This window comes from Odocoileus virginianus, chromosome 3, assembly GCF_023699985.2.
Source record: "Odocoileus virginianus isolate 20LAN1187 ecotype Illinois chromosome 3, Ovbor_1.2, whole genome shotgun sequence".
Taxonomy (NCBI): domain Eukaryota; kingdom Metazoa; phylum Chordata; class Mammalia; order Artiodactyla; family Cervidae; genus Odocoileus; species Odocoileus virginianus.
Genome location: NC_069676.1, coordinates 3,668,759 through 3,686,030, shown reverse-complemented (window position 1 = coordinate 3,686,030; position 17,272 = coordinate 3,668,759). Strand labels below are relative to the sequence as shown.

Here is a 17,272-nt window from a genome sequence, read left to right as displayed (position 1 = left end):
TAAAGATGAAATACACTGGTTACCCAGAGGGTTCTCTAAACATTCCTATTTGCTGAAACTGTCCAAATGGACCTGAGAGAACTGGGGTGGCACAAAGCAGCAGATACATGGCCTCTTTACCAGCTGTGGTAGAAAGGCAGCCTTTCTTTCTTGATGGTCAGCCTTACAATGAGATAGAAAGTTTGAGGAGTATTACTAATTTAACAAAGGAGCCAGAAACATAAGAGGCCTAACTGCTTTCTTGGGGAGGGAGTTGGAGGAACAAGGTATGCAGGGACATTCAGGGAACAGGCTGGAACGAGCTCCAACACCACACCCAGGAGATCCGGCCTGGGCCTTACCTCATCTCTCTCTAATTACGTCACCGGCCACTCTAGGCCTGTGTGTACTGTGACTCTCTGTTCCTCCCGCCCTCCAGCCATGAGATGGAGAAAGGTGTGTCAACCACAGCACCTCCTGCCTCACGTCCTGCAACAAAGCTGTGTGAATACCGGGGCAACAAGGCCTCTCTGCACCTCAGAGTTCAATGGCCTTAGTCATAGCTTGGAGGTGTGGCTGGTGCTGAGAAACCAAAAACACACAAAATATACTTGGGCCAAAGGAAAGACAGCCCTTGTTCTTGGAAAGGACAACTCAGCCTCATAAGAGTCAATTCTTCCCTAACTAAATATTACTGTATAAAAGTAAAAGCATCATTTTTTTTTTTTCTGGATCTGAACGTTATTCTTTTTTTTTGTTGTTATTGAATGTGATTCTTAAGTTCATGAAGTGGAGGGTTAATCTCTCAGTAGTGTCTAGCTCTTTGTGACTCCATAGACTATAGCTTGCCAGGCTCCTCTGTCCATAGGATTCTCCAAACAAGAATACTGGAGTGGGCTGCCATTTCCTTCTCCAGGAGATCTTCCTGACTCAGGGATCAAACTCAGGGCTCCTGCACTGCACGCAGATTCTTTACCATCTGAGTCACCAGGTATGCATACAGAAACATAAGTATGCAAGAATATCTAGGAACACCCCCAGAACAAGATCAGTAAGAGGCCCAGCTCCACCACATATTACAAGGTGTGTAAAGCCTATACAGTTTTAACAGTATGATACTGGCCTATGGACAGACAGATCAAGAGAAAGACCAGAAACACAGTATCTGAGGAAGGTGGGAAAAAAAACCACCTTTTCAACAAATGGTGTTGGGACAACAGGCAGCTTTTTAGAAAAATATTTAAATTTGTTCTGTGCTACAGGAAAGATTTTTAATTGTATTTTTTCACCCATAATCAAAACTTTATTGAAAAACTGACATCAAAATAGGAGAGCAAGTTGTATACCTTACAAAATTAAACATGATTAGTTAATCTAGGCAGATGAACTAGAATTACTGAACTGATAGGGCTTCCTGTGATAGAACACAAGCTCAGGAAGGTGTGTGGATCATCAGTGTTGCTTTTCTACATGAACACCCTTCTGTGAATCTGGTCTTTTCTCCTGTTGGCTGACACCACACGAGTGAACAACTTACACAAAGCACCAGTCTGAGCATGGCTGAAAACCAGGGTAATCTTGTAGCTACCTGGACTTTTTACATCCATAAAGTAAGAATTTGGACTTTGAACAAGCTGTTTCTTTTTATGTTTCTTCTTTTCCAAAGAAGGATGCAGTAAAACTCCTGCCAAAGGCAGGTTGATCCCTTTGCAAGTCCAGCCCATGCAGATCTCTTAATTGTACTCTTTTTTCTCCAAGATGTATTTATTTAATTTTGGTTGTGCTGGGTCTCTGTTGCTGTGTGCAGGCTTCTCTAGCTGTGTCAAGCAGGGGCCGCTCTTTTGAAGTGGGCGGGCTTCTCATTTTGGTGGCCTCTCATTTCGGAGCACGGGCCCCAGGGTGCTTGGGTTTCAGTAGCTGTGGCATGCAGGCTCAGCAGTTGCGCACAGGGGATGTGGAATCTTCCGGGACCAGGCACTGAACCCATGTCCCCTGTGCTGGCAGGCACATTCTCAAACCCCCAGGCCCCCAGGGAAGCCCTCCTAATTGTATTCTCAAGCACACTGGGAGCAGGGTGAGATGTGGCTGTGTGGGGAGGACAAGACAACAGCCTGGAGAGCGAGGACACAGGTCGGGCAGGGTGTGTTGTGAAGGGAAAAAAGCGAGGTACAAAAGGCCCTATTACATGCAGAAACCTACTTGTGCTGTGGGAACTAAGAGGGAAATACACACACACACACTACAAATAAATGAAAATGGTTTCTTATTATCGATGGATGGGGGGAATGAGACTTCTCTGAGTTTACCTTTTGTAATTTTTACTTTAGAGCCATACAAATTCTGGACTTATTTTAAAAATTAAAAAGGATAAGAAAAAAAGCCTTCAAATAGATTCTCAGCAGAAACAAATGAACTTGACTGTGTCAAACTGATGACATAACCACAAACACAAAATGAAATTAACTGAAGCAATGACTACACACATTACAGGTGTGATTCTTCTAAGGGAAAGAAACACAAAGTCATCTTGCCTTTCACTAAATAGGTGGGTGTTGGGTGCAGTCATTTTCCAACTATGCTATGAGCAACGGGGGTGAAAATGCATCACCCCACCTGAGGCTGCTGGAGTTTTCTGGCTCTCTCTGCAGGGGACAAAGGGGACAGCATCTTCTGAGGAACACTGCTCAGAAAAGGCTGCCACAGAGGCTGAGGAATAACACCAAGCCCTGCCAGTACCAAGTAAGCAGGACAATGCAGAGTTCTCTTTCTGCATTGGGAGAAAAAAGAAAACCGCTGAAATGCTCCAGCCTGCCCTTCACCGAGTTGTCCCCTATGCCTGGGCCTGCCAGTGTGAGGTCCTGCATGTGGTGGCAGCCCAGCTCTAAGACCCGTGAGGCCCAGCAGCCCCAAGGCCTGTAAAAGGCAGTACTAGGCTGAGTACCTGCAAGGCCACCAGTGCTCCATGTGGCTGGTCTGGGCCTCACAGGAAGTAAGAGGTACCCAATGCAGGACCTACTCAACATCCAAATTTGCTAGAAGAGCTCAGACACGCTGACTCCAAGAAATGTTCCAGGAAATGTGAAATTTTTAACCATATCCTTAAGTAAACGAAGGCACAACTCTCTAGCACGTTGGGAACAGGGCAAGGGTCCAGAACCCCTAGCTGGCAGTAGGATGCAATCCATATAGCATGGGAATCCCTCCCAATGCAAGGGGAGCTCAGCCAAGTTAAGGCTCAGTACTGAGAACACATGGCCCTCAGGCGGCTTCCCCCCTAAGGAGAATTCACAGCACAGGCAGGGTGGGTTCTATGGCCTTCGGGCTGTAGAATGCTGAATGCTGACCCCACTGAAGGCAGACAAGGGTGCCAAGCCACTACTACGACGAAGTGCTTGTTGCTCACACCTGGACCAAAACCCATCATCATGCTTCACGAGCAGCACATTTTCATCCTGCCCAGAGCTGCCAGCATGAGCAGGGACAGTGCCCTCCTCCTCAGACTCACGGGTGAGGACACACTCTCCTCTTTGTCTCTGCAAAGGTTCTGGGGAACCTACACATCCTGCTGCCAGGGCATTCTCTCCCCCTTCCCCTGACCAACACCCACTGAGCCTTTGGATCCAGCTTAAACTTCCCTCTGGGGGCGGCTTTTCCTGACGCCCCAGATGAGGGCAGGTCTCCAACAACCCCAGAAGATGCTTCTCCCGAAAAGCCCTGAGCTCAGTGGAAGAGAAGCCATGATCTATCCTGGGGGCGACCCTCTGTGGGCTCTCAGGATACTCATGAGGTGAACATAGATCAAAGGGGTGTGATGGGTACATACCAAAGGTCAGGGTTGTCAATGCTGTTTTCTATGCTGAACTGTTCAATCTCTGGTCCCACCTGAGCAACAAATTTGGCCAGTTTCTCTGCAGTCTCCATTGTCTTCGTATCAACTACAAAATAAAGCAACTGTCATGTACTGGTTCTGAGCTGCCAATCTCCACGTGAACATCATGGGGCTGTGGAGACTGATTACAAAGACGGCCCGTGATTGTGGTCTGGCCCTTTGCCATGTGCTCCTGCCACTCTGCGCAGCAGAGGCGGACTCTCCTTCCTCCCTTTGAACTGGGACTGGCCCTGGGACTCGCTCTGACTGAGGATGTGACAGAAATGTGGGGCCTGGGCCTGAGACGCCTCAAGCACCTCTTCTGCATCTCTTGGATACCAGAGCAAACCATTAGGCTTACTGCTGGGGGTGACAGCATGTAGCCCACAAGCTCCATCTCCTCAGCTAACAGTCCCTGACTACTGGCCACTGCCTGCAGCTAGCAGGCCCAGCCTAGTGACTTGAAACAACATTTGATGCCTTCTGTTTGAAGTCACAGTTTGGACTGGCTTGTTACACAGCAATAACTAGAAAAATGTTATCAGTTGAGTAGATTTTTCCCTCTACATTCCCATCTAGTGCTGAGGGGAAGTACTGGCCACAGGGCAGCCCTGTTGTGGAAGGAGAAGGCAATGCTTGGGAGAAACAGAAGAAGCTGCAAGTCACCTAACTCAAAGGAAGGAAACGAGAGAGCTTAGCAGGGAAGAGGAAACAGAACGCAAACCAGGGCCACCCGATGAGAAGTACAAGGGGCAAGAATAGAGACTGGGATCAAGGAGCTCAACGTCCTAAGCACGGGCACATGGCACGCCCTGCTGGCCAGCAGGGGAACCGTGCAGGGAGATGCAGACTCAGCGGCAGCACTCCTGCGGGCTCCGCACTCAGGATAAGAGCAAGGGGGCAGCAGGACTCCAGGGCCAGCCCTGTGATGAGGCGAGAGGAGAGCACCTCGGTGTGCACCATCCTGGCCAGATCCCTTTTACTGCCGCCTGCTGCCCTGCCCAGCCCAGCCCACTGAAGCTGCCTGACTCTGCAGAGACCCCTGGAGATGGATCAGAGTTGAGGCTGGGGCCCAAAGGACAGGGACAGGGGTGAGCACTCACCATCAGCAGACAGGCAGGGAGAAGAGGTCTGAGGGACTTCAGAGACATCCATGCCTGCTGGTTTGGGGGATGGGCCGGAGGCTTCTGGGCTGGGGTCCCGAGGTGAGGGTCCAGCCAGCTCTGGGGGGCAGTCCTTGGCAGCATCATTTCTGTCCGGCTGGGGCAGCTTGCCCGGCAGGGAGCCCGGGGCCTGCCGGCCATGGTGCTTCAGCCTGGTGCCTGAGGAGAGCAGGGTCTGGGTCCCAGTGGTGGCTCTCCTCACTTTGCAGCCCCGGAGCCCATGAGCGCGAGGATGCCCCCGCCGCCGCGCTGGGACGAGCCTCCTCTTGAGGCTGCGGACTGCCCGGGCGTACAGCATCGCCCGGACCGCACACTCTGCTGCCGTCGGCTTCTCATCTGTGCCTGGCAAGGTCTGGCTCATCCGCTGCATCTCTGCCAGTTTCAACTTGTAATATTTATACTCCAGACTACTGTCATCAGACAAAAACCTATGTAACAAAACAGGAACAGCAGGACATTTGTGAACATACCAGCACAGCCAAATTGCTGCTGTGAATACACTTCTGCAAACCCTTTCCACTTGGTGGCCCCCTTGCTGATGGAGAGGCTCTGCCCAGTTCTACCAAGGACCAGCGCTGGGCCCTGGGCCTGTGCCCTGCTCAGAGTGACCAGAGGGTGACCAGGAGCTTTGATGGAGCACTGGTTGGTTCCCCCTGGGTTCCAGCAGCATGAAGGGGCTCACAGCTCCTGGCGGCCCCACACGGAAGCCCTCTGCTGCCAGGGAACGGCAGGGTCTGCTCCCGGACATGCTTTCAGGAGGTGATACCCTTCCAGTGGTGGGCACTCAGCGACCTTTTAATTTCATCATCAAGGACAGCATGCCACTGATGTGAAATCATGTGCCAGAATCATAAGGAGAAGAGTACAGAAAAGAGGAGTCTGAGTTACATGTGCTGACATTACATGTACTAATACAGAAAGAGATCCATGATACAGCCCATGAAGAACAAGCAAAATCCAACATTAAAACATACCCTGTGAAACTGCCTTTGTGTACATAACATCCATGTATATTTGGTTTTTTTCACACAGGTTGAAAGAATAAGAAGTAAATATAAGAATTTGCTCTAAGGAGTGAGTGAGAAAGGGCAATGGAGGGGTCTTTCACATTATTTACTTTGCAGACCATTTCATTAGCACTTTCTTTCATCTTTATTAACCCTTCCTTCCTAGTCTCTGGGCTTTTTTCACCATTTTTTCCTTGCCTCATGAATTGAATGGTTATCTTCACTCTTTATTTCTGATAAACACATGCAAGATTGTACCTTTCCCCCAACCTGCTACTTCCTTCTGAAGAGTTTCTAATTTTAATTCTAACTCTCTTTCATACAAAAGTTATTAGAAGCTAGTTTTATTTATGCTGTTGCTGGCTTCAAGTTTTATGCATTGCACAATGTGGCCAACATGATTTTCCTTTCCTGGGATGGTCTGTAATTTTCTCCATGACCTCATTCATACCAAAGTTTTTATGAATGTTCAACTTCAGTTTGTGTTAAAGAACAAGTAGCGTCTGGTGAGTATGGCAGTATTTCAAGAGGCTCTTGGACTGTCTGCTACTGAGATCATATATTAGATGAGGTTCCCCGTGCTCACTCCGGCAGCACGTATACTAGATGAGGTTCCCCACTGCCAGTGGCAGAAGTGGACCGGCCATGAGGTGGCAGTGCGCAGCAGGATACTGGCAGTTCTGTGGGATGTGGCGTGTCCCTCGTGGGCGGCTCTGTGTGGAGCTCCTGCTGATGCTCACTGCACAGTCCAGGCCCGGCTGGACCTGGGGGAACAGGCTGTGCTGGCTCCTCTGCTGCCCTAGACACTGCTGGGCCAGCAGCAGCATCCTGAAAGGCTGCACCCTAACAAGCTGAGGTTCCCACATAAGGGAAGATGGACCAACACGGATGCTCCAGTTCTCAAGTCAAATGCAGCCCCCTATCCATGGCAGAAAGTGGAGTAAACGCCAGGTGATCCAGATCCCCACCACGGGAGGCCCTTTCTGTGGTCGATTCTAATGCCAAGTGCAGGTTCAACCCATCAGTCACAAGCCCATCTCCCCCAGCTCTAGTGGAGCATAACATCAAAAGCACAGAGTACTCCCAAGCTAGCCTGCCAGGTTCAAACTCCAGCACAGTCACTTACTAGCTGGGAGATTTACTGAATCTTTCTGTTCCTCAGTTTCTCCACCTAAAAGATCGGATGGGTGATAACAATAAGTTACTTCACCATGTTGCTGTGAGGCTTGAATTATATACTTTTTGTTACGAAGAAAATGCTTTGGGAAATTCCCTGGTGGGCCAGTGGTTTGGACTTGGTGCTTTCAGTGCCAGGACCTGGGTTCAATCCCTGGTTAGGGAACTAATATCTCACAAGACACACAGCTCAGGCATTTAAAAAAAAAAAAAAGAGCAGCATAGGTGTGTCATCTCTAGGGATATAACAGTTAACTGTTAAAAGAAGCTTAAAGAACTAAAAGTGACTGTCTCTAAGGAGCAAACTCAGGGACTTCTCTGGCAGACCAATGGTTAAGACTCCACTCTTCTACTGTAGGAGGGGCATGGGTTTGATCCCTGGTTGGGGAATAAAGATCCCACAGGCTGCATTGGCATGGCCAAAAAAAAAAAAGAGTGGAACTGGCATGAGAATGGATCATGGCAGAAACATTTTGCCTTTTGTGATAACATCGATTTTTTTGGTAAATCACATACAAGTACTACTTTGACTTAAGAATTTAAACATATACACCAAAAACATGTTTACTGTTTGTTTTTTTTTAACACTTTGTTTGCACACTCTTATAGGCTCTGGGTAATTCTGAAGGAGTTCACAGGTGATCAAGTCTCTGAGTCAGCTCCCTAATCTGTTCTTCATTCAGGTCAATTCTATCAGCCAACCACTGAGATTATTTCAACAATCACATTCTTCAATTCTAAAATCCTTAATTGGCTATTTTCCATAATAAGCAGTTCCTATTTCATGGATATACTATGCTATTATCCATCTAAGACTATTAATCACATATGTGTTTTTAGACAATCTTCTTTATCTTAGAGTAACTCTGTCTTAGGTGTCAGATCTGTTGAGTTTGATGATCCTCTTTCATGATGCTGATTTTCCTCAAATACATGCTTACGTTTGATTTGCAGGCCCTCCCACCGCCACCACACATACGCCCAAGCCTGGCTCTGAGTCTGTCAGTGACCGTGAGCCTGTGGGGAGTGTGCAGCGGTCACGGGGCAGGGACACACGCTCCCAGTCTTCTCAGGGTCCCCTTTCCCTCCAGCCCAATGACCTTGACAATCCCCTGGAAACTGTCCCTGGGTCTTTCAAGTCTACATGGCATCTTACCCAAAGGAACCGGTCCCTGTTTTCATCTGTCAGTCTGAGGCTATCTAGACCCCTTCCTTCAGCATAAGCACTGGCTGAGACCACAGAGCCTGAGTGTGAATCTCAGCTCTGTCTGCCACTAGCTGTGCATCCTCCAGGCAAGAGACCTCTTTAAGCCTCAAGTTTCCTGTCTGTAAAGATGACAACATATCTACTTCAAGAGGTTGTTTATGAGGGTTCGGCCAGCTAGTGCTTAAATCAGTAAAGTGCTTAGAATGGTACCAAGTGCACACAAAAAAAAGATTTGCTAAATAAAAAGTATTCAATAAATGATACTGGGGCAATTAGGTTATTGGGGTTTTTTTTTTTTTTTTACCTTTTAAGTTACATGCCTGTCTTACTCAACATGTGAACATAGCCTAGGTGAATTCAAGAATTCTGTAAAATCAAAAAAAAAAAAAAAAAAGAATTCTGTAAAATTAAAACCAAAACAATTTCTAACTCTCCTCCTGGAAATCATACTGGTAAGCACCAAAGCTCTGGCACCATTACACAGAGATTTTTACCTTTCAAGCATCTTTAGTAATTACAACAGCAAGAACAGAAAATTCGGGGATCTCCCGGCTGGTCCAAATCCACCTGTGAACGCAGCAGACACGGGTGTGACCCCCGGCTGGGGAAGAGCCCACATGCCAAGGGACAATGCGGCCTGCGGCCACGCCTCCTGAGCCCACACACGGCAACTGCTGAAGCCCACGCACCGAGAGCCCATGCTCCACGACAGACGTCACACCAACGGGAAACCCACGCCCTGCAACGAAGGGCCGCCCCCGCTCACCACCACTAGAGAAAGCCTGCGCGCAGCAGTAGACACCCAGCGTAGCCAAAAATAAATAAATTTTTTACAAAAGACTCTACCGTGCAACACAGGGGACACAGGGTCAATCCCTGTTGGAGAACTAAGACCCCACATGCCACAGAGAACTGAGCCCACACACCACAACTACTGAGTCTATGCGCCACAACTGGAGTCCACGCGCCTCAGAGAGAGATGCCACAGGAGGCAACTAAGACTTGACTCAATCCAGTAAACAAATAACTTCTTAAAAAATTTAAATGAACAAGGGAAGGGCATGTTCTTTAAAAAACAAAAAATTCTAAAAAGAGGAATGGCTAAATAAACTGATCACCTATCCTGCAGACCAGTAAACACAGCCATCTGAAATGTTTACAAAAAGCAGGAAACACGAGCGCTTTCCTGTGTAAAAGGAGTAGGGCATATCACAGCATAACCACAACCGTGTGAAAGACCACAGCGCCTGCAAGGAGCAGAAAGATGCTAACAAACATCCCCAAATGCCAGGGGGCGCCAGTGAGAGCACAGGTGGCTTCGCCCAACTTTCTACTCTTCTTTTCCTTTTCTAATAAGCAAATACTGTATTAATATTTATGGCAGAAACTTTAATTTTAAAAAACTGTTCTATTCAAGCGAAGAGGCAATAAGACAAAAGGAAGACAGTTGAACAGAGAGCAGAAATAAATCACAAACAATTGCTGTGACGTATTCCTCATCTTACACTCTCTTTGCCCGCGTCTCTCACCTTATCCTCAAATCAGCACAAACAAGGAATCTGAACCCATATGAACCAGACCCACCCTCATACTCTTCCTACTGACTGACACCACAGCTCAAAATAAACACTTCACTTTCTTCTCTGAACACCATCAAAGCAACAGAAACACTGCCCTGCACTTTACAGGTGGATTCAGAAGAGCACCATTTAGAGACCTACCAGTAAGCAGGGTCCTCCTTGAGAAGAGCTCTCTCTTTGGGAGACAGGCTGCCTCCAGTGACGCGTGCAACCAGCTGGTCGATGATGTCCGCCACCTTGTGATCTGCTCGCTGGGGGACCTCTGGAACACACAGAAGGTCTTCTCTGAGAAACATATTGGACCACATGGGGCCTAGGAAGATCAGGATAGAGCCTAAGGGTGGAGCCTAAGCAGGCACCAGCAACTGAAATCCTCCTTCACAAGAGACCAGCATTGAAAAGAGGGAAAGAGCCTGTTATTCTAGAAACCAATATATAAAATATCCTCTCAAAAGCTATAGTAGCACAATCACTAGGAGAGAAACAGTCGCAAACTTAAGTGACTGTACAGAGCAATATTCTATAGGAGAAAAATGGTATGTAGCAACTCCTTATCACTTTTTGCATACAGCTTAACTTGTTAACAATATTAAGGGGAAAACAAAGACATAAAATGTAGCTAGGTATAAAATAATGTAAAAAGTGTATCTAAACTGTAATTTGCAATATGAAAAAAGGAAGAAGAAATACAAATAAATAGACACACAGAAAAAAAGTTCAGACAGAAATATACCAGAAAGTTAACAGAGGTTATCTATGGGTGGCAGATTTAGCAGGGATTTCACTTTTTTGTGTGCTTTATCTATAAAAAAATAAACACATGTGATGTGTAATCAGAAAACATACATAAGCTCACAAAGAAAAATTGTCCAATTAAAAAAGTTAATATTAAAAAAAGTCAATAGTTCCAAGATAGGTGTTCATAGAAAGCATCTGTTGAATGTTTGGAAAAAAAAAAACATTTTTTTAAGTGTGAATTTCCTTTGATATTTGCTAGTTTTAATAGCACAGATGGTCTATTTGTTCATTCATTCAATAAAACATCAGCCCTGAACTGGAGAGGTTTTCCAGTTTGGTGTGGAATGGTATCAATACTCTCAACATCAGTGTGAGTTCTTAACACAGGATGCATCAATCCTTCAGTTGTCATTTCATTTCCCCGCTGAAATTACTTTCTTTTTTGTTGTTGGCTCTCACTTTATATAACTGCTAGTTTTACATGATTTTACAAAACAGTAAGAGCTTCAAAGTCAGAGGCTTTCAAAGACAATAAAATGTGCACATCACTGCAACCAACTCTAGAGAAAATGACCACAGTTAAGGGCCAGAAAGTGGATCTTACCTTTGGCCCAGCAATCTTTCTGTGGATATCTCCTTTAAAGGAGGATTCAATTTTTTTTTTAATGAAAATAATAGTAAGAATCAAGAAATTCAACCAAAGATATCCTCCCAGCATCTCTAACAGTAATGGAAGTAGTGCCAGCCTGTGCCCCACAAGACGTGGACACTGGTGCCATCTCCCTGACGACCAGACAAGGCGCCACTGCTTGGCAGATGCCAACTTCACAAGGACTCAGCTCTGCTCAGGCTCAGAAGCCTTTAATAAAAGGCATTATGACTCCAACGTCAAGGAAGATGCAGCAAATGCTGCAGAAACACAGCAAAGAGCCTTTGAGAATCCTGCAGAGGAGCAGACTGCAGTGTTTTCAGCACAGCAAGATGGCAGCTACAGGCACGCCTGCGCAGCAGCGCGACCAGGGGGCGGTGGTGGGCAACTTGAGGCTGTGGGGGGCTTTCTTGCTCCTCTCAGTATCACTGATACAAAGACTTTCCACCCCACTATTCTGGGGGATGTGGGGAAGAGAGGTCCCACTTCAGCCCTGAGCTCACTTCTGAAAGGCTCCCTCTCTGGCAGTAGGTGCGGCCGCCCATCCATGGAGGGACCTACGCAGCACCTGTAGCAGTCAGGGCTCCACGAGGGTGAAGACTGAAATTCAGGGACAAATGCAACTTACCAACTTGACTGGGGCAATGGAACCGAGAAACTGTATCAGAGGAAAAAGGGACTTCCTCAATGGCCACTATGTGTGCTCATGACTTCTGGGCTTTCTGGGCTGTGAAAACATCCATCCTGGGAGCGCAGGGGGAGGGGAAGGGACACCACACAGCCAGTCACTTCTATTTCTATTACCTTCTTTGTCTTTCCGCTCCCCAGGAAGCCAACTCGTTAACGGCAGGCTACCAGGTATACTGAAGTGATCTCTCCACCTCTAGCCAGTCTAGAAAAGTGAGCAGGTGGAAAGGTGCCTCCACCACCTAGCCCTGAGAACAGTTCAGAAACAGCCTTCCTGACTCCCCATGCTGGGCTGGGCCTCTCCTATAGCCCCTCAATCCCAGCACAGGCAGGGCTGGGTTTGTGATTTCTTCCCCTCAGAAGCCTGGGGGATCCTTGGAGACTGTGGCCTGTATTTACTTTCCTTTTGAGTAATAACTCGGGGCGGGGGGGGGGGGGCATGCAGAGAAGGGGTACTTTTGGAACATGGCTTCTTAACCTAGGCTGTAAGATGATACAAACAACCCAGATAGTAAAGCAATACTGTGTACATCCATCCATCCACACGCTTACAGAATGAGTGGCAGGCATGTATGAATGAGTGGCAGTCACTGTGAGTTTTCTCCTAAAGTTTTGATTTGTTTCCAACTGGCTAAAGAACTTCTATGTACAAATATCAAAGAGAATAAGAGACATTACAAAAACGCAAACAAATCACAACAAACAGAAACTGCTGCTGCTTTCCTTACCATCACTCAGACCACTCACAGCCTTGGCCTGAATTTCAGGTTTTGCAGGAGGCACAGCTTTCTCCTCATCTCGGGCTGGCTCAGATTCAGCTTTCTTGACCTGGAGTGGACACCCACTGCTGACCAGCCAGGCCTTCAGGTGATCGATGTACTCTCTCCCAAACAGAGTAGAGTCCTCGAAGTTTGGAAACGCAGCAGGAGATGGAGCTATATCTTGGAGGCCGACAGCTTCCAGGATTTTCTCTTGCCGGAAGGAAGAGGCCAAGGAGAATGTCTGTCCCAGAAGAGCTAAAGACTTCCGGCAGAGAGAATTGGTGGTCTCCAGGGCAATAGCCAAGTCCAAGGGGTTAGTGAGGGTCTTCATCTTGACACTCAGCTCGTAGGCATTGCAGGCCATGAGCAGGGGTGTGACACTCTTCAGCAGCCGGTCTTGTAGTCTCATTATGTATTTATCAAAGGGCTTTATGATTTCGAAAAAGCAATTTTTGGTCTTCACAGCACCTTTGTCTAAAAGCATGTTTAAAAACTCGTTATCAACTCTGGGTGTTTTCAAAGCAGAGTGCTTTAAAAATTTGATAGTAAAAAAGCAAAAATCTCTGTGCTCTGGTTTTAAGGAGCATTTGAATGAGGCGAGCATTTTAGCACAGGTTTCTGTTTCAAGTTCAAAGAGAGTCTGGAAAAGTTGGGAAAACTTAACATCATCTTTTATGGTGTGGAAGCCTGCCCACTTGATTATTTCTATCCCAAATCTCGAGAAGACATCTGACTTATCTATGATGTCGAAGCTCATCTTTCTCCTGGGGAGCCGGACATCCTTTAGATCAAGCCCCAGAGGGACTTTCCGGGTGGGGAACTGGACCTCTTCTGTCCCTGGGTTCGTCGTCAGGGTCACGTCGGGACTTGAGGTGGTTTTCTGGATTTGGTTAGTGCCCTGAGTTTTGGGAGTGACACGACTCGTAGTGGGTACCTTTTTCGTGCTCACGTTTCTCAGCATGACAAGTTTCCCAACCCCAGCTTTAGAAGTGAGCAGGCCTTGAGTCTCCCCCTTTCCCAAGATAGCACCCTCCTGGTCAGCAAGGTTTAGACCTCGGCCTCTGCCCTGGACTTGGCTGCTGCCCCTGAGCACAGAGTCCGCCTCCCCTGGACGGTCCACGTCATAATCACGACTCTCCTTCTCCAAGCACTCTTTCTCAATCAGCCTGGAGGAGCCAAAGTCCCCCAGTAATGCAGAAGGGCCAAAACTATACTCCTGTGACCAAGAGGATTCTTGAGAAACTGAGTGGGCAAACTCTTGTTCCCAAGAGCCACGGAGTGCAAATTTCCAGTCCTGAGAACGGAAATGTCCCAGTTTCCGGTGGCCAAAGACCTGGTCTCGGGAGTTAGGGTGGGAAAATTCCAGATCCCGACCACATTCTTTGCGAAAGTAGCTGTCTTCACTTACAGAAGGGTTGCTTGACCTGAAGGAAGGTCCTGGAAATATATCACCTCTCAGGCCTTCTCTCCCAGTGTCTCGAGGATGAGTTACAGATGCGCTCAGAGTGTACCTGCTGTCACTGTGAATGTCATCAAACATATCTGCTCTGGCTCTTGGGACTGTTCTTAGAAGATCTGAAATAAGCAATCCAAAAAGAAACACAAAGGTATGTGTCAGACCAGAGGCTGCAAGTGGGTGATCTGCAGACCACCAGCAGGGTGCTTTCCCAGTCAGAGTGCATTTTAGAAACTCACATGACAGCATTGAAACATGTATATTATCTAGGGTGAAACAGATCACCAGCCCAGGTTGGGTGCATGAGACAAGTGCTCGGGCCTGGTGCACTGGGAAGACCCAGAGGGATAGGGTGGAGAGGGAGGTGGGAGGGGGGACTGGGATGGGGAATACATGTAAATCCATGGCTAATTCATTTCAATGTATGACAAAAACTACTGTAATGATGTAAAGTAATTAGCCTCCAACTAATAAAAATAAATGGAAAAAAATAAAAAAAAAAAAAGAAACTCACACGGAGAATATGTGTAGTTTCACTTAAAAACCTAGGTTTCTACTTATGCAAACAGAAGAGTTATGAGTACTGGGCCTGCATCTGGCCTGACGATAGTCCATGGAGGCTAGGCAGCAGTGCTGCTCACTCACTCAGATCGGTTGCCCTACCTCTGTTTTACAAGGCTTCCCTGGTGGCTCAGCTGGTTAAGAATCTGCCTGCAATGCAGGAGACCTGGGTTTGATCCCTGGGGTGGAAAGAGCCCCTGGAGAAGGAACGGCTACCCACTTCAGTATTCTGGCCTGGAGAATTCCATGGGGTTGCAGAGTTGGACACAGCTAGCAACTTTCACTTCACTTTTTCTATTTTACAAGCCTTCTTTTAGACTCAGGGATGGGCATTTGGTTCCCAAATAACCTGGTCTTCTTTACTGTGACCGGAACACTTGTGTATTTCTACTTCTATCACACAGCAGACGGGCATTCTAGAGGCTGCCTGCCTCCCTGGCTTCCTATAAGGAGCTCCTGGCCAACAGTGCCACTGAGGCAGGAGCTACATCTGACACTGCAGCCACCTCTGCTGGCTGGACCTTAGCTGCGCACTTGATCCAAAGGTGGCTGACAGGCTCCCTCAGAAAGGGTCATTAAGCCAACCAATACCTGAAAAAAGAGGCTGAGCAAGTAAGAGGGAAGGCAGAAGTTAACAGGCCACAACAGCAGAAACCACAATGGAAACTGAACAGTATGTGCTTTTGTCCTCCTCTGCGCAGAAATGAGAAAAATAGGAAACTATGTTTGCATTTGTTTATTCATGCATACAGAAACTGTAAGGGGAATTCCCTGGCAGTCCAGTGGTTAGGACTTCACGCTTTCACTGCCAAGAACCTGGGTTCAGTCCCTGGTCAGGAAACTAAAATCCCATATGCAGCATGGTGCAGCCAAAAAGAAAAAAGAAACTGTAAGAAGTCAAAAACAGAAGACAACTGTGGGCACATGGGAACAGAGGGCCTCAGGGAGACATTTGCACAGAGCACCTTTCTTACTTTCTGATTCAGAATCTATTACCTAGTCAAAAAGTCAAATGTAAAAGAGAGAGAAAGATGCCAGGAAGTAGTGATGGGTCAACAAGCCACAGGAATCAAGGGCTTTGTATAAATCCAAGTTTATCTGTCCAACAAGTACTTACTAAGCACCCACTGTATATAGGCACTGCTCTAGGCCCTGACGTTATAGCAGGGAAAAGGCACAGCAAAGTCCCTACTTTCCTGGACTTTTCAGTTGAGGATGCCAAGTGATAAACAAAAATTTTTCAGGTGTAAGGAAATGCCAAACCGGCGGGAATGTGAAAAGGGAAAGCCATTTTTAAATAGGCTGGTCAGGGTGAGCAGCTCTAACAACAATGCATCTGAGGAGCAGAGGCCTGGGTGAGGGGTCAGAATGAGCAGCTATGGGGAAGCCTACCAGGTAGAGGGAGTGTGAGGACTAAGCTCTGAGATGAGCACAGGACAAAGGTGGTGAGAGTGCAAGAGGGAAGGAGGGACAAAGTGGTAAGAAGGCAGCACCTAGACTCGGCTGCACACTGAAGCCCTGGGGCATCCTGACTTAATTAACTAGGACGGGGTGTGACCTAGGCATTAGGACTTTTAAAAAGCCCCCAAAGGATTCTAACATGAAGCAAAATTAGTGAACTACTATGACATGAGATGCAAACAGAAGTGGGTGCAAACCAGATCAAGCCAGGCCCATGACAGCACTCCAGAGTTCACTGTGAACGAGACAGAAAGCCAAGGGGGCTCTGGAGCAAAAGGAGGGCCTCGCTGGCGGCTGTGTGGGGACAGACTGCAAGGGACAGGAGTGGGAGTTCCAGCAGGAGTCCGCCAAGATAACCCAGATACTGACGGCTTCTGACGGCCTGGTTACGGTGGGAGCATTACAGGAAGAGCAGTGGCTGGGTTCTGCCCAACAGGACCTGGTTTACAAGGCCTCAGAAAAATGCAGCAGAGAGAGGCTGACCGATGGACCACGTAGTGCTATGACACAGAGATGGTTCCAGAACCATCTGGCATCCTACTGGGTTCATAGTCTCCCCCTCCCCCAACTTTCCCTGAGGTAACTTAAGATATGTATTAGTGTTTGAGTCTCTAGATAAGAGAAACCAATTCAAATCTCCAATATATATATATACACATACACGTGTTTTACATATACGTATATATGTACATATGCACACAAACATACATGTGTATATATATATATATGAAAACATGAAGTATTCAGGATTCATATATGGCTAAAGGAATTAAAGGATGCACAAAACACCACAGATACCGTTACTTCCAAGGAATAAGGAAGCAGCAAAGAGGTTTTTTACATTTTGTTCTTTTTCTTGGCCCCGCAGTGCGGCATGTGGGATCTCAGTTCCCCAACCAGGGATCAAACCCTGCCTTAGGAGTGTGGAGTCTTAACCACTGGATGGCCAGGGAAGTCCCGACATTCTGTTCTTAACTAC

At 47.2% G+C, this 17,272-nt stretch overlaps 1 protein-coding gene and 1 pseudogene across 10 annotated transcripts in view; both read right to left on the bottom strand.

Annotated features, from left to right (window-relative positions):
* Positions 1-17,272, bottom strand: part of SUGP2 (SURP and G-patch domain containing 2) — a 31,202-nt gene that overhangs the window by 10,943 nt on the left and 2,987 nt on the right. For all 10 annotated transcript variants that reach the window (XR_002312251.2, XM_020884487.2, XM_070461368.1 and 7 more), the window contains 4 exons: positions 12,783-14,390; positions 10,122-10,242; positions 4,951-5,438; positions 3,803-3,914 (listed from right to left, as the gene is read on the bottom strand). Coding sequence is in view for 9 of the 10 variants with exons in the window: in XM_020884487.2 (XP_020740146.2) it covers positions 3,803-3,914; positions 4,951-5,438; positions 10,122-10,242; positions 12,783-14,390 (2,329 nt within the window). In the remaining variant the exon portion in view is untranslated. The remainder of the gene's footprint in view (positions 1-3,802; positions 3,915-4,950; positions 5,439-10,121; positions 10,243-12,782; positions 14,391-17,272) is intronic.
* LOC139032982 (small ribosomal subunit protein eS27-like pseudogene) lies at positions 3-3,795 on the bottom strand (annotated as a pseudogene).